The sequence below is a fragment of the Platichthys flesus genome, chromosome 13 (assembly GCF_949316205.1).
Source record: "Platichthys flesus chromosome 13, fPlaFle2.1, whole genome shotgun sequence".
In the NCBI taxonomy this organism is placed as follows: Eukaryota; Metazoa; Chordata; class Actinopteri; order Pleuronectiformes; family Pleuronectidae; genus Platichthys; species Platichthys flesus.
This window is the reverse complement of record NC_084957.1, coordinates 14,713,632-14,734,789: the sequence shown is the minus strand read 5'-3', so window position 1 is coordinate 14,734,789 and position 21,158 is coordinate 14,713,632. Positions and strand designations below refer to the sequence as shown.

General features: G+C 41.3%; 1 protein-coding gene across 1 annotated transcript; it reads right to left on the bottom strand.

Annotated features, from left to right (window-relative positions):
* Window positions 1-1,191: 1,191 nt before the first annotated feature.
* On the bottom strand, window positions 1,192-18,785 carry cckbrb (cholecystokinin B receptor b). The gene is made up of 5 exons (XM_062401866.1): window positions 18,632-18,785; window positions 9,451-9,702; window positions 6,603-6,864; window positions 5,030-5,157; window positions 1,192-2,806 (listed from the first exon to the last, which is right to left on the bottom strand). Exons 1-5 carry the CDS (start codon window positions 18,783-18,785, stop codon window positions 2,265-2,267), a joined length of 1,338 nt encoding a protein of 445 aa, XP_062257850.1. The 3' UTR covers window positions 1,192-2,264.
* Between the last annotated feature and the right edge of the window lie 2,373 nt (window positions 18,786-21,158).

Sequence of the window (21,158 nt, the reverse complement as noted above, 5' to 3'; positions counted from 1 at the left end):
TATAGATGACGGAGCTCTTGTCTGTCCTCACTAATTTAGAAGGTGTGTGGAAGTGAAGGTTGTGTCACTGTATTGCACAAACTATTCCAGTCCTCATTCTAAACCTGCCTGTTTTAAATAGGAAGTTTGCTTGGCCTGGGGCAGAACTGGTTGCAACGTTCTGTCTGAAGCTGTGAAAGTGACCTGCAGTAGGTGAAGACTTCCACAGACACCTGGAGCTGCACCACTGCTGTTGCACAAAGTTCCCCTGCTTATTCAAAGTTCAGTGAAGCTCGACTCTGCACACCCGGACCAGCAACTGGAGAACTGCTATGGACGTTGTGATCGACAACGTCACTTCATGAGTATCATGTGAACTAATTGCACCAAATTCAACACTGCACTTCCTTGGGCCCTTAACAATACGCACAAATTGTTTCTTGAGATGTGTGAGTCCATTACAGACAGACAGACAGACAGACAGAGAGACAGACAGACATTATTTTAATGTTATTGTATAGGACCAGGAGTAGCAAATAATTAATATTAATAATTAATTAGTACATAAGCTTGAGACTTGGTATTTCACTTGCTAGATTTTCCACAGCACAAAAATCGTTTTTTGCTGATGCACACTGTAGTGTTAGTCTCCTGCAGTACTACATTAGTATGATTGATTGGGAATAAACGACAAAATCTGCAGACTGATGAAGAATCTTTCCAGAAAAAAAAGCATTGTACTTTGGTGCACTCTGAAAAATATGCTCATCCTCTCAGTCGGACAGAGTTGAAGTCGTAACACAATTACTGTGATGTGAGTTGGAGGTCGGCAGTCAGAGCCCGAGCATGACGACCAGAGACCTGTGAAACCTGGCTGTCTCTCTGTGACCTGCAGGTCAGCTCAACAACAACAAGTCACCTGACTTATTCCTAATGCTGCAGGAGCTTGATCCTTGTGTTATCTCAAAACGCACTGTAAGCCTGCAGAGAACTTACTGTGCACAAAAAACACTCTTCAGTGTAGTCACACAGAACGTATATAACAACAAAATGGTAACATTTACTGCACACATAGGTTACTGTACAGTCGGATGTAGTAGCTGTGGTGGGTTGTTTGTGCACTGTGAAGCTTTAAACTCTACTAATCTACTAATACCATGAACTTCATTACATTACATGACATTAATATTCAGTGGTAGAGCTATTGTAAATTGTTTTGTCATTCTGATAATGTAGTATATTCAATAAAAAAGATACTGTTTGCCGATAGACAAATGCACAAATGTCAAGTGTGTTCATTGGAAACAATTCTCTCTAATATATAACATTAAATCATCTTTTAAAACTCATATTTTCTCTCCTTTTTGCCTTTTCTCTTGTACTCAGTGGAGTTCATTGAGTGTATCTCTTAGTATCAGGAATAAAACAATGTAGGGGCCATTGAATATTCAATTAAAATCACGCCGATGTGATTCCACATCTCCCCACAGTGATGGGTTACGGTTATGGAATATGCTGATTTACTATCTTCAGCCGTTAGATCCTAATATGAGGAAGAGACCCATTTCAAATGTGGTCAGCCGAAAGGACACATTATATAGAAACAAGCATTGCACCATATACTCAAAATAAATCAAAAAATTTGAAAAGGTTACTAAAATCACAGTTTCAACCACATCACAAGGCATCAATACTCTTTGTGTTCTGTAAACGGTTAATATCTCTGGAGTTATTTGTTTTCCGCAAACCACACAGTTGTGTAGAACAGACCAACGGATTTATTCATCAGTGGCGTCAGAGGAAAACTTTCATTTTGTTTAAACTCGACCTCCGTGTGTGAGGCAAATCAAGAGCAGACACACATAACGTAGCATTTAGTAGCAGGCACTTGGTCCACAAGGCAATTGCGTTTCCATCATTAACACAGATTAACACTAACAACTGACAGCAAACAATAAAAAGATTTTAATGGCTACAGTTGTGCGTCCCTCACATATCACACAGCTTCCAAGCACATCATTTGTCTTGGTCCTCTGTGCTTTTGTTAATATAGCTATGAAGGTATTTACAATGTGAGATGGGGTTTCTTTAAATAATCGCTACATCATTTTAAACACACTCACGAGAAACCTCTATACGCGGCTACATCACACGGCCTGTTTATATTTTCACTCTGCATCACATCTCGTGGGGACGAGCACAGAGTTGGCCTAAAGTAAAAGGATGTGGGGGACTGTGTTGCCGTAGCAACTGTCTCTCCTGGATAGGGCCTGCATTCATCTGCCTCAGCAGGTTCCCATGGTGCTGACTGTAGTGTAACTGAACTTAGACATGGACGCCCCCATCGCCATAACGTCCTCCTCATTGTCCCGTAGGCCGTGGCGGCGGCGGCGGCGGTGGCACGGCGCGGCGCAGCACGAGAACGTGGCGAGCAGGGCTTTGCGGAAACGCGTGTTCATGAAGCAGTAGATGATCGGGTTGACGCAGGCCGAGGTGTAGCACAGCAGGTGGATGAAAGCGATCGGGGCACCGGAGAGGGCGTGCGTGGCGGAGATGTCGTCGAACGCCCGCCACGTGTTGACACAGTACAGCGGCATCCAGCAGATGAAGAAAAGCACAACGATGACCACCAGCATGCGGATGACCCGCTTCTTGGCCTCCAGCTTGGCCTCAGACGTGTTGCTGCGGAGTCGCTCTGCCTTGACCGGGCGGCTCGACGCGGCCATGGTGGACATCTCCATTGCGAGCGGCCGCTGGACATTAACGTAGCAGCCGTCTCCATCATCGCTCCCACAAGAGACTGTCGAGGTCAGGCCATTTTTCACATCTGTGTGAGCAGAGTGAGAGAGGACAACATTTCTGTGAATTTGGAGCCAGATGAACTGTATCCACATGACTGAAGAGATGGGACGATCTGTACCTGAATTATTAATGACACTAACTGTGAGTCTTATCCATTCTGTGGACACATCACTAAAGACCTTCTTGTATTTTCTCTTTTATCATGTGGTTAAAATGGAAAATGATTCATCAGTATTTGAGGTACTATTACTACCTTTGAACATCAATGATTAACTGGGCACTTAAATAATGTGATAACGCCTTGACAGTGGGCGTGTCTGACGCTTGGCGCTGGCGTGATCGTCATGACAACAACCAATCAAAGTTTCCTGCTTGGGACACACAACCACATAACTAATAATCCCCAACAGATGAAGACTAACCAGGTTTGATGTTAGGTAGGATTCTAAATGATTTCATTGGCCAGAGCCTGCACTTTCAAATCTGCATGAGCATTTCCTGATTGACTGGTGCCTAGCGTGAAACATTACAGAGCCACACAACCATGGTGCAGTTCCACAACGTACGACATCTCCCCATTCAGAGTGAATGGGCATCATCTTTGTTGAAGACTCCAATACACAACACTGTGAGCCAGGTGCCAATGTCTTCTGTATCCGGGAACCTTGAGATAAATGTTTTGAAGTTACTCTTTATATTTATATTTAAATAAACCCTCAAATACATTGAGACTTTGTCAGTCCACTTCAGTGGAGCCCAAAGTGAATCATAAGGGACGAGGCTGATTAAATTGCTGAGAGCAGTTCAGAGGAGGGGGGGTAAGAGAGTGACACGTATGAGTGGATGGTGCTGTGTGCGGAACATGTTACGAGACTTCCTATTATAATCGTAAAAAACAAATCACTTCCGATCTGTGACGGTGCACGCACGCATTCCTCAGCTTTATTTTGAACGAATCGTACTGGAGTCCTTTAAAGAGCAGCTGCTCGGCTTAATGGGCCGACAATTGTCAAGCAATTCTCGGTTGACCCACATTAATTATATATCAGAGGATATGCGAGGTTATTGATACAAATGTTGTAATCCTGCTGTATAAAGCACGCTGAATCCAGTAATAAGAGGCCTAAAGCGAGCAAATACAAACAGAAAGTGCTGCTGCAGAGGGAGCGTATTCGCTAAATCGTTCCTGGATTAAATAAAACACGTGTTATCCTTTCCCGCCTAATTTCCTGTTTGGTTGTTTTTCCCCCACGCGCTTGTCTCTCAAGCTTTTAGGCAGCCTATTTCTCTTTCTTAGACCAGACAGATGGTGATGTCCAGGCCAGCAGCTGCCAGCCAATTCCGTCCTCTAATGGAGCCCCAGCAAACACACTCCGCGCCGCCGTCATCAATCCCGGGCCCACTGTCACATGCCCACAAAAGGTTGTGTTCAAATTAACCGGCAAACATCACACTGAGTGAGGGGCTGATGAAAATCTCCTGATTAAATGAAATGCCTCATCGTTAACATAAATCATGCGGGGGGGAAAAGAAGAGGAATTGAATGGGAGGTGTGATGACATTTGGGTGTTTTTCAATTGAGACATAATTTGACTCACTTAACAGTTTCATGATTTTTATATAAGTAAAGTGAAATAGAGTAAATTAATTGATCAGGTAGATTTTTAGTGGTTATTTGTCAAATATCTATCTTATGGGTCCTTTTCATATAGAAATTGATTTGCACTGCACTAGCTAATGGGTTAAGGGCAAAATTAAAAAATTTCTTCAAACACTTTTCACTATACAACTCTACTCCAGAGGCCTCGGTAACACACGATCGGGGAAACTCAGAAACACAAAATACCTGTTAATTACGTCCCTGAGATAAAAATACGTGTGTCAGAGAAGAGCTTTAACAAAATAAGGTCATAAAACATCAGTTTTTCAGTGGTGTGGCACGTGAACAGCATTGATGAGCTCTTGAACAGTGTTAATTTAGATTTGCAGTGTCTTTTGTCATTTGGGCAGCCAAAAGTCCCTCTGGGTGCTTGTTTCTCATGGGTTCGTTATAACACCGAAACACAAGATTGTTCTGCTCAAGGAAACTTGGAAAAATTTTATTTTGGCACCTCTCTGTTGAAAATAGCCTTTGCTTGTCATAGGTGGATAGCTTTGATTACAGGCGACAATGGCACAGTGATGCTCAAGATAAGACTTTTGGCAGCTGTTTTTCTGCATCCTTCCCACATGTGGTGTTTCGCCTCACCAGTAGAGTTTTTCTTGTGGCCCATCTCAAACTGGATGCCTCTGTAAAGCTCCCTGGAGATCAGTCCGTAAGCCACAATCATCACCACCCCTGGGATCGCGAACAGCACAAGCAGAAGCAGAATGTACCTAAAAGAGAGACAAGAGATGCAACTGAGCCAATTTTCAAAGAAATTACATCAACTACATTCACCCTACATATCTATTATTTTATATTTTAATCAGAAATGATATACTCTTTTAATCATTAGTCAAATGTAATGGTTATACATTAGGAGGCACAAGCAGGGTCTAGATCTCATGTGTAGATTTACACAGCCATTATCGCCACTGAAGTCAGATACAACAAAGAAACGCACACACATACAAAGTCATGATTTTCAGCTGGACAAAAAATACACAAAGATATTAACAGGGTTGACTGAAAACAACCCTGAAAGCTGGTTCCATCGTAAGTCCAACACAAAAATACAGGTAAACATCCGTCTGCTCTGTACATCTGCCACTTCCATAAAAACACCCGAAAGAAAGGAAGAAGGTAAGAGCTGCAAAAAACAGGCTCCAGGTTCATCTCAGGTTTATTTGACGTGAGACGCCACATTGTCCACACAACAAATGTCTGGGACAGTAAAGAAGATGGACGACCTGACTGCAAGTTTTATAGCCAGTTGCATTTTATGTGGTGTCTCAGACATTTAACTGATGAGAAGCTCAGTGAATAAAAGATAAACAGCAACTGGTAATTACAATCTGACAACGGGATGTCTGCGTAATAAAAAGTTTTACTCTGAATATTTGTATTGCTACCTGCATCACATTTAAATGCATGACTGCTTGGCTTTATTATATTTTGTATTTTGGACTACTTCTTCCACGACTGTCAGTTTTTATATAAAATTGTTTCAGCCGATCCTGTTAGGGTGAGGCGGCACGGTGCTATAGCGGTTAGCACTAACAAATCACAGGCAGAAGGTAATGGGGCTTTGAACACCGATTTGCCTGGGTCCTGTGTGGGTGGAGTTTAGATGTCCCACTTTGTGCCTGGGTGGGTTTTCTCTGCTTTCCTCCCCCAGTTCAAAGACAAGCAGGTTAGAGAAACTGCCGACCTTAAAGTACCCCATGTCTTGTAATGTCAATTAATGAACACAAACCTTAGCTAGATGTTGTGTAACTGACATTAATGAGTAACTTGGCTCCGCTGTGCTTCGGTTCTACTATTTTAGAATGAAGTTAAATCTGATCTAAAGCTTTGAAGTAACTGACTCAATATTCCAGTCGGTGTTGCACAGTGAGCGGCTATTTTCTGTCAGGGTTGATTTAATGACCCAAGTGTGCTTTGTCAGGACTGAGACTGGTCTGAACTTTTGTTTTGTTTTTAACTTTTAAACCTTGCACTAAATAGTACTTTTTCACACTGACTATTCCAATCATTTTAGAAGAGGTACAATTCTCTGTGTTTTGAAATGTGCTTTAAAAAGTATTAATATCAATATTGTTATTTTCCATTGTTTCAGTTAGACACCGTCGAACAATACAGAATAGAAACACACACCGCTCTCAAGCCAAACGCTCACCAGGTCTGCTGGGCGATGGGCAGTGGCCACTTGAGGCGACACTGGTGCGCTGTGGTGTTGTCGGGGCGCTGAAAAGTTTCCAGGTGACTGATGATTGGATACGGGATCATGATGATGAAGGCCAGCACCCATGTGGCAGCGATCACCCGATAGGCGTGGGACCGGGTCTGCCACACTCGCGACTTCAAGGGGTTACAGATGGCGCTATAGCGCTCAATTGCTATGGCAACCAGGCTAAACGTGGAGATGCTGACGGATAGGCCTGAAGGGAAATAAAAAGAGATAATTTAGAAAGTAAATAAACATACGTGTCTGCACCCCGATGTCTTTTAGATTGATGAATGAAAAGTAAAAATACGCCTCAGTGGTCAGAGTTTGGACCAGTAATAAAAGTAACAAAAACAGAATTTGTTGATGTGATAACTGAGAACAGAATGTGGTCATCAGTGGAGACGTGCTTACAGATGAATACAATGTGAGGCGGCGAGGTGGGGATGGTAATCTGGATATTGTGGTGCAGGAAATCAGGTCGGCTTCGGCTACTGATGCAATCTACTGTCTCCCTCCTGAAAAGGGCGAGACAGGAAATTACTCTTTACCTCTCTTACCATGTCCTCAGCAAGACTACAAACTGTACGTGTCGGTGTATGAGCTTGTGAGTGTGTACGTGTGTGTTTGTGAGTTTGTGTGTGTGTGTGTGTGTGTGTGTGTGTGTGTGTGTGTGTGTGTGTTTGTCAGGACCCTCTTGTGCAGTCTGTACCTATAGAGAAGCTTAAGAACAAACACCAGTGAAGCAAAGACCAATCAGCCCACAGTGTCTCCCTGGGGTGTTTCTTCACCGTCCCTCAGTGCATCCTCTTGAACACTCTCCCTGTTCCTTACTTAATCCACCTTTTCTATTCAATTTTCACTTGGTTTTTCTTTCAGCAGGATCAAAATTTCTAAGAATTTACTTCTTTACCTTTTTACCCCCTGAACTTGTGGTGGAGATACATTGACTCAATAAACAAAATTTCAATCATCTAATATGTATTTTGATACAAAATAAGCTAAAAAAATTGATACTGGAAGTGCATTTTTTTGATTCGTTCAATCTATTCTGTAGTAACACATAACTTGTATATTATAGTATTGCTCTATACTTCCTAAAGGACTAATTTAACTTAAGGAACTGTTCTTCATTACTTCTTTTTTTAGCCCAATGTATGAATAAAGCTTACCTTTACATAAAGAATTGAAAACGCAAACTGAGCACAAGACTGATACCGGCTAAATATTATTACACGTTAGAGAATTGTAAAGAAATGTCTTTTGTTATCAGATACACAACACGAGCCCCTTCTTGACTCAGATTTGTAAGAAGCCTGAATACCCTCCTGATGATAAATAGGTTGCGACCACTTAGTCACTTACAATCACCATTAGCATTCCACTAAGAATCTTAACAAATCTCCTACAAATGAGAGCTTTAATGATAATGGTCTGTGAATGTAAAGCTGATTAATGGAAATCTATATTTTTCTACAGTGCAGTAGTGAATAGGTGGTGGGAGAATAGACTGCAGCTTGTTTCAGTGGCTGTTGCACTTCAGGTTAACAAGAGAATTGAATCAATGCACAAGCTGTTTGGATTTTAAAGCATCCGCATTTAACACACCAAGCAGGACAGTAACTAGGGTCACATTATTTAATCAGCTGATTATTTGGTGAAAGATGCCCATGTCTCTCACAGCCCACAGTAACTTCTTTAAATGGTTTGTGTTAAACTGTTTTGAATCTAAAGTCATTTAGTTTACAGTGTTTTACATGTCGACTTACAGTTACTATAGTGAATGTCAATTAACCAGTTATCTACTAGGATTCTTGTGTTTCTATGGACATACAGGATGGATGTGGATATTAAAATCTGTCATTGAAGATGCTGAGTCATTGCTATGACACATGTCTGAACAAATATTAATAATAATTTAGTTTTCTTCTAATGAGCTTTCTTAGCACATATACTGTAAGTATCAACATGTACGTCATATTCTCTAAGATTTCAAGGCATTTTAACTTGAATTAATCTTCTTTACAATAATCTTCATCCTACATTTACAATGTAATAATTATTCCAAATCTGCCTTTTCTATTGACTGATACTCCCATTAATAGACATACTTTCTAACCTCCATAAAAGGGCGAGGGACCTCCTGTCTGTAAGAGCTGCACCGCAAAGGACTGAAATATGCCTAAGCTGCATAGAGATCAGTTTCCGAATGGCATTTCACAACAAATTCCACTGAAAGAGCTTCTGATATGAATGGCTTGGGAAACATAATTTGACATTGTGCATATTAAAGAAGATACATATGATGTGCTTTGTCAAAGTAAAGCGTTTTCATATCATCCCTTTCCACAATTGAAGACTGAAAACATTGAAGACACCAGCCTGAGAAACAAGTTGATAAACCCATTATCACTTTAATATTAATCATTTTGTTAATATACTGACACAATCCTGCGACATGATTTTTAATTTGGTAAATTTATCAAAAGGCTCAATAAATCAATGAAAGTCACAACAACATACGACTAATGTTCTTATGATTATCTTGCGGGATTTAACATTCATGAGCCGATAATGTTTTTGAAGAGACAATAATAACCTGATAAATGACTAGATAAATCACCATGTTCTGTCAGTGATCTTTGTTAACTTCAGTTTTTCGCCCACTAAAGAAAGTAAAAGGAGTAGAAGAAGGTAAAATAACGTGAAAATGATGTTGATTCATCCAGTATCAGTTATCTGGGCTGTGCAGTGACATCACTTCCTGTTCAATACATGATCCCCTCCCATTTCCTCTCACCCATGAAGTAGGACACTATCTTGCACATGGCCGCTCCAAAGATGAAGTCCTTGAGGATGCTCGGGATGAGGGTGAAGGGCATGCAGAACACGGCCATCATCAGGTCACTGACGGCGAGGGACAGCAGGAAAGTGTTGGTCACGGTGCGCATGCGCTTGTTGAGCGTCAGCACCACGATGATCAGCAGATTCCCGAACACACTCAGGAAGAAGATGAGCGAGTAGAGCAGGATGCGCAGCGTGTGGTCCTCATCTGGAGCAGAGGGAAACAAACAGCAGGAGAGGGTGAATGTCTTTGTCCTACTGAACCACTTCATCAGGTCGGTTTTACATCACGATCGATACGAGTTTATTGATCTTTAACCCCTTGAGCCAACAGTGCTGTGTATAACTGCGTCTCACTCCTGTCTCTTTTGGTTTGTTCGATTACTTTAGTAAACAAGTTGTATGAGGTTTTTATTGTATGAGGTAGTTCAACAGTGTGGTCTTTCAGTTTCAGAGCAGGACGTATTGATTTCCCATCCAGTCTTGCAATTCTTTCACTCAAAACCAAAATTTTACACCTGCACTCAGGTATTTTGTTGCAAAAATGTTACATTAAATTACATTTCATTTAGCTGACACTTTTATCCAAAGCGACTTACAATGAAGTGCATTCAACCCAGAGTGTACATACCAAGGACGACAAGAATCGAGAAAGTACAATTTCTTCAAAATAAAGCAAAACTACAAAGCGCTATAAGTAAGTGCCGTCTAAGTGCTACGAAAGTGCTTGTTTCCAAAAGTTGTTAGTATTTATTTATTTATTTTTTTTTATTCATGTTCTGCGCTCTTGTGCTCACGCTGTTTTTGTGCACATGCAAAACGTCTGCCTTCATCTTCCTAGTTTGTGAATTAGAGAGGAGTGTACATTTCCATATGATAGTTGCTGGCAACATTGTTCCCAGTACGTATAAAACTAAATTGATAATCTTAATTTTGACGCATTTTGTCGACGAGCAATAGCTGGACTCCCGCACGCAGCAAGTGAGTGAGGAGGTGTCGTTGTTCTTCCTCAAAGTGCACAGACAGGAAGCCAGTGTAGTACTTAAGCCATGGAAGGTGTGTTATAGTAATTGCCAGTAGCACAACTATAATGAGGGCAGGGCAGCTTCATTTTTCAACACTAGTTGATTGGTTGAGGGATTTAGATTTTTGTCGTACAAAGAAATCCAAGCGGAGAAGAAAAAATACATGCGCAGAGGAGGCTATTTGGATGCGATGCAGGGTTTTGAGAATTGTAATTTTTGAGAATTACAAAATTTGATGTCAATAAGTCCTGCTTTCTAACTGGAGGATCACGCTCTTGAATGAAGGCTGGAAAAAAAAACAATTTTTGTGCATGTAAAGGGAGGAATTTCAAGTGAACATAAGCTGATATGGAACATTCAAACATTAATATTGTCCACATTCAAAGTCGAGCCCCCTGTCTTCAATACAGAGTAAAATAGAAACCATTGCAGCCAGCAAGCTCATAGTCTGTGCCTTCAGCCATTAGTGGCTTCACTGGATCATATCCTATAAAGTCCATGTTATCTGCCTCCTCTCTTATCTTCACCTAACCCCATGCTTAGACACCACACTTTTTACCGGGTGACTGTGCCTGTATCCTGAGGATTAGAGGGACCAATGTGCGCCTCGAAACAATCACACACTCAGAAGTTCAAATTCAATCGACACGCACTCAGGCCTTCATCCTCTGGAAAATACACCAGCAACAGTTCCTCAAGGCAATAATGTGACATCAGCTACAAGGATCGGTTGCTATATCTATATATTATCTTTTCACAGAATATATCCATCTTTCAGGCGTCTTCTCTTGACCTTTACCAGTTTCCATCTTGTTTTCTGTTGTTTTACCTTCAATGGCTTTATTTATCTGCCCATATTCCACTCTCGAATAAAAGTAGAACTATGAAAAGACACACAGACTCATTTCATCATGCAATGATTTGTTTAGGGTGGGGGGGGGGGAGGGACGACTACGTCTCCGATGTTGCATCCACAGGCCATCTGTATTCCATCAAGACTAACCTGAAAAGATCACTGACTGTCACCACCAGAAATGGCTTTGAAAACAATTATCTACATCTAATACACCTCGGCTGTAGATCGTGCACACCTGGCTGGGGTCATTAAATCGGAGCTCCACTCATCTGCCTGCTTATCAGAAATCATCTCTAGTTCTGGCAAGAAGTGAAGAAGGAAAATTAGCTGCAGGATTTGGATTCTCCTGAACCATATGGACAGACAGCATGTTGCTTGATTGATTTAAAGCTTGTTCCTCCACTAATTCAATCTAAAATGTTTCACTTGCAGGCTAAGGCCCTGTCTCAATTCACCCCTTAGCCCTATACCACTTGGTCCTACTCCTTCTTTTTGCGTGTGGCTGTGAAGTGCTACTGTTGTCCTATTTCTCTATGTGATGTAGGGGTAGTTGGCATCTAACCCTTCAAACACCCCTTCAACCGCAGTGTATCCTGGACCCCCCTTAAAATGAAGGGGTAGACAGAAATTCCCTAATGTTTTATGTACAGACAAGGCGTGTCGACATAGACTACACTATGGTTCATATGCTCATAAATGTACTAAATCTTGCTAAATAATCATGAAAAATAAAATCATATTTTGGAGGGGGTCCTCCAAGCGAAGAGCACTTCATTGATCGGGACAGTGCCAAGGGAGTTGCATGTGGGCAGGGTGTAAATACAGCCTCCTGGTTAAAGGACCAGTGGGAAGGGTTTAGTGACATCTTGTGGTGAGGTTGCAGATTACATAGCGCCCTTTCCCTCTCTCCTATCATTCCAAGCTTTGGGACAGGCCATTAGTGTTGAATTCAGGCGCAGCTTGGTCAACAAAATTCACTGAGTAAGTTTGTCTTTCCACCCTGTCTTTCTCGGATACACAGACACTGATGCACATTCAGTTTTCCCATCTAATGACATGTGGCTTCACCATCTGTCCACACACTCCAGTGCAAATAAGAAGCTGTAGGCGGTAGGTGATGTTCTACAGACGGAACCTCAGTGTTTCTCCTGGAGATCAGGCTTGCAACCAAAACCTAGTGTTTCATTCTATGCTGGTGGTGAGGATGCGTGCACATCAATATCAGTGCATGAAAATGAAGGAACAGATGACTGGTTAGAGAGGAGAACCTGCGCTCTCTCCTTTATTACTGTATCTCGCACTTTTACCAAATGAATTATGTTCCAATGCCTTCTACCTAATCAAAGCCAATTAATCTTCCTGCGTGCACACCGACTGTGAGGGAAACACCGATAGCTCCCTCAGCATCATCACTCGTTCCTCCCGGCCAGAACATTCAATAGCTGCTAAACTCCTCAAGTGTATAGGGCAGAAACATTTGTATTAATCACACTTTTGCATTTGATGCTTCACCAGTATGCATTGGTCAATATGTGGGACAGATTCATATCCGTGCCATATAAACAGAGGTCTCTGTTCCACAGACTGCACTTGATGGATTCATATGATTCATAAAACTACAATGCTCAAGAAGACAGTTTAAACTACTAAGCCTTACAGCGCAGGGTGGAGCAGGATTTTTCTTCTTGACAGAGCTGTACAGTTGGCATGATACACACAGACAGGTCTGCAGTTTACTTCAGTTTTTAGCCAACTGGAGGCAGATAAAAAAGTTGTGAACACAATATAGACATTGATGCATCATCATCTTTCAACTGTTTATGTTTAATGTGTTGCCTCTTTGAACGTTGAGCTGTTATGGATAGCCACATTAGAAGCTGTTTTTGGCTCAAGAAAGAATTGATGTGGTAAAATATGTAGGAGAAAGCATGAATATAAATTTGTGATTGCAAAAACGACAAAGACATGCGAGTGATTCCACATAACGATACTTTGAGATTATTGAGATACAAGTAAAGTCACATTTCTGATATCTGTATGCAGTGTTATAGAATCACAAAATTGCTGTTGATTACAGTGTTATATTTAGCGAGCAGACTCAAGAGTGCTCCCCCTCTTCCCCGACTCATTAATACAATTACAACTAAGGTATTTCCCAAAACTTCTAATTATTTCGTTAAACTGGGGTGAGGTTCATTATAACAGCAGCTGGTGCAGGGATCAACCCTCAGGCAAATTTTCAACCACAAACTCTGAACCACGCTGCAACGAAACGATGAGCTCACTGCAAATTTAGAAAGAGGCTTACTCTATAGTCCACCAATTATTTAGATTGCTATTTCCATTTCAAAGAGCCACACGACAGAAGGGATGCCTGTAGCACTGGAGGTGTGGGTGGAGTGGGATGTCTGACCACCGGCCCTGGATCACAGCTTGTTCCCTGTTTGCCGACCAGAGGAGCTGAGAAAAAGCTGCGCAGTTTGAGAGAGGAAAAGACTCAAGATTCAAATTCCAGAGGTTTTCTTCTTCCAATTATCTCAACTAATCGAGGCAGATTGGAGTACACTGCTTCAATTTATACCTCATTTACATTATATCCATTTCCTGCACATGCTATCGCTCGAATGTATCTGCATGTCGTCAAATGGATAATTACATGCGGTGTTATTTCAAGACTGATCAAGTCCAGTCTGTGAGGTCGGGGTTGGATGGACAGATCTGTCTGTCTGATTATAGCTGGGATAATTGTGTCTGTTCTCTATGAAGACATCAGATGCTTTGTTGACCTGAGAGGATGCACAAACTATGTAAGCACTTTATATGGATTTCACTTACTTACTCCAGCAAGGGGGTTATGTTTTCATGCTTCATGGATTCAATTGTTTTCATTTATTACGTTTGTTTGTTGATTGACTCGTGGGCAAGATTACAGGATTGCAACTAAATTGATTTTCCATGAAACTTGGTGTGGGTGTCATAGGGGATTAGGATCCAGCAAATATTTCCCCACTTTCCTAAACATTTCATTTTTCAACATGTTCAACGTTTTTTCCAGGGAATAATTCATGGACCTTGATGAGAATCAGGCATGTTTGGGGAACTGATATCCATCAGTGTCTGCAGCCTGGTTGAATTGAAGGGCCGCGGCGGAGGTATGCATTCTAGTTGTATCATTTTGTTTTAATATATATTTTACCAACAATTTATAAGCTGGTTAGCAGGTTCCTCAACAGCAAAATAAAAGTAATTCAAGTGAAAAGTAAACTAGAGTGGCAGACGCTATTATTAGATATGCAGCAAAAATAGTGGATGAATTATTAATGAGGTTCGTATTCCAGCAATGAATATTTAGGTTTTCATTTTTAGTTTTTTTTCTCACAGTATATCAGACATTATATAGACTATAAAATACACCCCTCCTCCCCTCTCGGTTTAATTCATATGCAGTGTGTCACTCTGTATCCCAGCTAGCCCCTCGTGTCACTGCAGCTATCAGAGAATAGACAGCTCCGCTCCTATAAGACCAAGGTTTTCCTAAATGTCACGGATATAGTGGCTAATCCAGCATGGCAAATGTCATCTAAATCTTTCCACTAAGCCAAGAGACCCCCTCCTCCACATACATGCGATGCAGGCGCTGAACGAAAAACACTTTCTGTTGACTGACAGGCTACAACAGGCAGTGGCTCTTGTCAAAGCGGTCGGAATTAGAAAAAACAACGCAGTGGTTGCTTTGCACACGGCGCAGGTATGCATTGCATAACACCTCCACTCTCGACAGGCGGAGTGAAACCACAGTGTGAGATGCGGAGGTAATGACACATACACAAAAAGAAAAGGTGGAGCCCAGAGAAAGGTGCTGGGAGAGTGGGTGGGGAATGAAAGTAAAAAGCAGGGGAGCTTTTTTTTATTGTTTTTGTCTAAATGCCTTTTGTCAGGAATAAAGTGTTTTGTGTTCAGGGACTGAAGACGAAGCTCTGTTCCACATGTCGTCTGTAAACCCCTCTTTTGTCTCCGGGATCATAATCAGCAAAGAAATGATCTCCCAATGGTGTATGATCAGCCAGCATCCCAGATAACTTAACATGTCGTGTCTCTACGATATATCATTGTTTCCCCGTGTTTTGTGCAGTGACCAAGGTGTGCCTCCAGCAAGGCAGTCAAGCCATGTGCCACAAAGTGCAGACACCCTGCAGGTCTTTCTTTAAATCAGAGACAACACCTGCTAGTGGATTCAATGTGAAACCATTTTGTGGTTTTCTGCTTCAGCGATTTGTTTCCCTTCAGAGGTGGACAAGGTCGTATCCAGCATCCACGAATACAATCTCACAGCAGTCACATTTAAATGTTGACATATTTTACAAAGCTATGATTGACGCACAGGATGCATCTTGCACCATTAAGATGATACAATTTAAAGCTGCCTTCACACAAAAATGGCGAATGTTTCTCAGAGAGATTGATAGAAGACATTGTGGACGTCAAATATGCTGTTGACAACTTGATGAAGATGTTCGTGGCAACAATGGTGCATTCAATGTATGTGTTCTGTATCAGAATAAAGACCACTGATTAGAAAAATATATATGATGCGACAGAGTTCATGTTGAGATCTGTGCTATTGTGAAGCGTTAATGGAAATCGGACTGTGACGCGACTCAATCTCCTCTGTGGACACAGAGCTGCGGATGGAAAGAATAAGCCAACGTGGCGGAGGAGCAAATCGATTTGTGGAGTGACGGAGAGCGTAATGATGGTGACAGCAGCTATGAAGGGTCACACACGTTCATTTTCTCTCTTTAATGATGATCTCTGGGTGTGAAGTTCTGTTAGAAGACGCAAAATAGAGAGAAACAAGGCAGTGAAAAGCCTGAATGGAAAAAAGTTTGTGATGCAGTGTATATGTGGGAAACATAACTCAATAGTGCAGCATTTAAATAGATAAAGCTCCCACTTTGTCTATGTTGCCGAGATAGAGCGTAACAGTGACCTCCCACTAAAAGAACGGCTCAAGTTCTCCCTTAATTTTCAGAATCCCCGTTTTAGAAAATCATCATGAAACCATTTTTTTTACCTATGGATCATTTTTTAAGAGTGAATGAACTACACATCCCATAAGCATTTGCAAACGATTCCTTTCAAACAACTTCCAGTATTGACCTTAACCGTGTTAGAGTGATATTCATCCCGTTGGAACTATTTTCCCCACCTAAAAAAAAACAGCAGCATGTTAGGAAGGAAAATCTTGTCATGATTTTCATACTTTCTCACGTTTCTTGAGATCACTTCATCAAATTGCGGGTTAGTGGTGAAGTCTGGAAGGGCTGGGTTGTTGTTGGACTAGAACGGCAGACATGTGACAACTTACTCCAAAATCACTGCGACAAGTTGCCATGAACTGCGATGTTTCCTGGTGCTATAGCTATACCTTAAAATTCTTCAGCAACGGTATAACAAGAGACGTATTCTCCTCTACTAAGTGCAAGTTTACAATTGTGAATATTCTTTAACGAGAATGAGATCATTACAAAAGATGTTAAGTTACATTTATGTACATTTAAGTGTGAAAAGTGGTAAATCATGAATATTCTTTAACGAGAATGAGATCATTACAAAAGATGTTAAGTTACATTTATGTACATTTAAGTGTGAAAAGTGGTAAATCAGCGCTCACCTCAGTGAAGAGTGTGCCTTGCTTTTCCCAGATATAACATCAGACCAAGCAGATGCACAAATCTAGTATTCTACTTTTACGTATCGCCCTCTAGAGGTAAAGATATAAACAATGTGACAAGATGCCCCAGTCTCCCCCCAACGCTGAACTATCAAATCTTATGCTACATGATTTCAACGGTTGTGTTAAACATTATCCATGGTAACAGCGAGCTCCACCAATCAGACATGTCGCTGTTATAACTGAGGATTTTGGATATTGTAGGACTTCTCCGTGACATCACAAATAAAACATAACACACTTCAAAACTTAGCTGATATCATTTTGACTTGGAGCTTCCAAAGGAGCATACGGCATCCTCTCACAATCACGTAGCTCTTGGTACGTCTACCTTGGATGGTTAAAATCTTATGGATGAAGACTTTGCTTCCAAACAAGTGCACCTGTCAGATGTATCCTTGTTTGGTTTTTAAAGTGTGACGTTATGATTTAGTTCAGGATAATAAGTCATTATCATGCCATCATGCTAATTATCACTCTTCACTGACATGGGTCGAAGATTACAGATCACAGTGGGGATGACAAACGGTGATGGAATTGTTAAGAACAGTCTTTTTCACAGGTGGGACACTCATGTCTCCCACTTATTATGTTAACATGTCAGCTGCCACAATGAAGGTGTTCGCATACACACACTTGCACACACACCTCATCAACTAGCAATTATTGGGGATAAAAATAGAAAGTGTTGATTGATAAAGTAGCAGTGCCGGAAAGAACAGAGAGGGAATTGCAGGAACTATGACGCACTTCAATGTCTCTTTCCTCTCAAGCCAAGTCTGTTTTATTAATATCGCTCAAAATACCCACTTGATCAGATGTGACCTGCGACTGACCCGCGGAAGACTCTGCAGACCCTCCATTTGGATTAAGTGCTTGGAATTGCTTTGGTGGAAATAAGCAGCATGAGGCTGCAGTCCAGTTATCAAGCCATTTGAATAAATATTTTTTTATGAATTAATACCCTTTGTGACCAGAATTTGATTCCTGACTCTCTATCTCTCTCTCTATCTCCCTCTCATACATACACGCACACGCACGCAGACACACACACACACACACACACACACACACACACACACACAAACACACACTCTAAGCCTTTAGAGAAAGACAGGATGGCATATCAGCATATAATAACCCAGTGAATTAGAGAAGGCTCAGACACTTAAATATGGCATTTAGAGGGTAACTTTTTATCATCAGAAGTCCCACAAATTATTATCTTCAGTAGAAATGTAAGTGATATCCATTAAAAGAAACAGTTTACCCTCATTCAAATCAAATGCCGAGCTGCCATGTTTTTCTGAATGAAACTGAATGGTGGTATTTTTAAAGGGAGGTTTCATTCAACCTTGCAGTAATGTAGCTTTTAGTTGCATCTCCAGCTGGACACAAGTTAGGTCAGTTCACTTTCTCCACAACGCAGCAGTCAGAATATAAAAGAAGGAAATGCGGTTGTGTTTGCTCCTTTAATGAACCTCGGTGTAACAAATAAGAAGTGATGTTTGTGTTTGCTCACCTCTGTGCCTCACGCGTCGAGGTGTGAGGTGTGTGAAGGCGTTGCCGCAGGTGAGGTTGGATGTCTCGAAGCTCCCGTTGCCCCGGAGCGCGTCCGCCAGCGCTGCGGCGCACTCGGAGGAAGTGGAGGTCTCGTTTTGCTCGTAAAGATCCATATTTTGGATTCGGAGTTACAGAGAGTTAAAATCACAGCTTCTGTCCAATTTCGTCTGGGTCTCTAGAGGGGTGACAAATAACGGACTCTGTATCCGTGTCCCATCTCAGTTGGCGAGCAGAGTGGAGAAGCGGTAAGTGACTGTCTCCCAATGCCCAAAACAAAAAAGAAAAACATTAGTTTATTTATTTCGGATATTTTTTCCGTCAGTAGTGGAGAAGCGTCTCACTTGGCATCAGACGCGTTAATCAAGGATCTGTGCGCACCAGGAGGGAGAGAGGAGGAGGAGGAGGAGGAGGAGCGCGGCGCACTGCTGCGCCTCTGCCAAGTGAAGCGCGTGGAGAGAGCGACTGACTGCAGAGGAGAGTGGAGGACTAATGTAGTGCTGCTGGTGTGTGTGTGTTTGTGAGGACGTCACTAAAAAAGGACTGTTGTACACACACGCACACACAAACACAGCGTAAGTGCTGAGCAAATTGCTGCTAAATATGTTTAATTGATGCCAAACGCAGAGGACACAGACTGTGTCAACCTAAACAATTATTAAGAAGTTTATTTTTATAAGAAAATAGAAGAAAGTATGATATATATTCTGGCTCTTGACTTGTGACGCTTTTGAAACCATATCACTAAATCACTGACATCACCAGTCTCTTTATCTTAGATGCAATTTGTAAGAATAAATAAGTTTAAGCTATGAATTGCTCCTTATTTCCAATGTGACAGGTCTGACACTATTTCACAATCCATTTTAAAACTGTGGTTCATTGTGAACAAATCCGACTGATGAGAATTCAATTTTGCAGTTTCATTGATTGCTCCACTTTTAGGTCGAAAGCAATTACTTCCAAAGCTTATTCATTGAAACCTTATTAGAGCTTTGTTCAATAAAAGAGCGTGTTGTGGTTGCATGGTCTCACTGTCGCCCCCACCTGGTGCATGGGTGTACTTTCCGTCTTTATAAATTGGGTGAGGGATCAATAAGCCCTGTGCTGATGGGGAAGATTCTGGTCTGCAGTGTTGTCTCAGTCCTCAGCAAGAGTACAAACATCATCATCTCCTCACTAACGATAAATGGAAGATTCCCCTTTAGTGGGACTGGATGATCTTACCTTATCTTAAGCCATCCTTCACAAAACCGCACTGATATTAAAATACTCCAAATCCTTGTTTGGTCAGTCAATATTGGTTTCTTTTAACCATCAACACAATCAGCCTTATAGTTTTTCCTCTGTGGAGTTATGGTTTGAATAAATGACTAAAAACTAAAAACTCTGTCATCCAGATGTTGGAGGTAGTGGGTCATCGATTCTGCTCCATCAATTGTAATTTGGAACACCGGCTCTGGCTTCACAGATTAAATGACTCAATTGAAACAGTTCTTTATCATAATTATATTAATAATTGTAATAAATTGACCTGATCCCATAGTTGTCATTTATAAACATTTAGGCAGTGTCTACATATTTTGTAAGTTGCTCAAAAGAAGAAAAAAACACACAAACACTGAAAGGAGACAGCAATAAGTTCAGTAATATGATCTATGTTCTGATTATTGACGGATTGATTTGATTATAACGTCAGGAGGTTTTTGGCTGAGTTTCTTTGAAGGATGATGCAAAAGCTGACCCAACCGATTTCCATGAAGGTTTGACCAGGGGTTGGATCCAGGAACCTTTTCACGTGTTAAGGGGACTGATATTATTAGTTTGTGTAATTTGGTGCAGACCCTAGTAAAAAATTTAGATCAAGTGAATTTAAATGTGGTTTCATGTTGGGCCCTTCGGGGAGGTACATGTTTGTGCTCTGCTGGCTGGCCTTCTAATTTCAATTGGGGTCAAAGAATAGGAGCTAATTTTGCCTCTAAAACAATCTCATTGTTTCGTTTTTCAATAGGATTGTATATTCTCTTTGATGATAGTTATAACATTAATTGCATTACATTTAGCGGAAGCTTTCATCCAAAGCGACTTCCAATAAGTGCATCTTACCATGAGGGTACAGACCAAGAACAGCAAGAATCATTTAGGTAAATTGGCTTAAAAAATGCCAACAAAGTGTTACAAGTAAGCTGTAGTTGGAAGAGATGTGTCTTTAGTCTGCGGCGGAAGATGAAATGTGATTGTTTGTGGCTGCCATCTCTCAATCAAAGATTTACAAATCAAGATTAAACGTGGTAGCCAGATTGTCCAACTGCATCACTGTGCCCCACTGAGCCGAGGATGACACAATGTGCTCTGAGCCCGGACAGGTAACACGCTTGTTTGTGTCTTCCGCACCACCTGTACATTTGGGAGGTTCAAACTGCTCTGCTTTCTGAGGCATGTTATTGTTAAGGTGAATGCAGGGTTTGGCCCCTGAACCCTCAATTGAC

Bases quoted from the DNA above. Each gene is read 5' to 3' on its own strand.
- cckbrb (XM_062401866.1), bottom strand. From the start codon at position 18,785: ATGGATCTTTACGAGCAAAACGAGACCTCCACTTCCTCCGAGTGCGCC. The intron at 9,703-18,631 runs GTGAGCAAACAC...CCTCTGCTCCAG, and splicing joins TCGACGCGTGAGGCACAGAG to ATGAGGACCACACGCTGCGC. The intron at 5,158-6,602 runs GTGAGCGTTTGG...TCTCTCTTTTAG, and splicing joins CCCATCGCCCAGCAGACCTG to GTACATTCTGCTTCTGCTTG.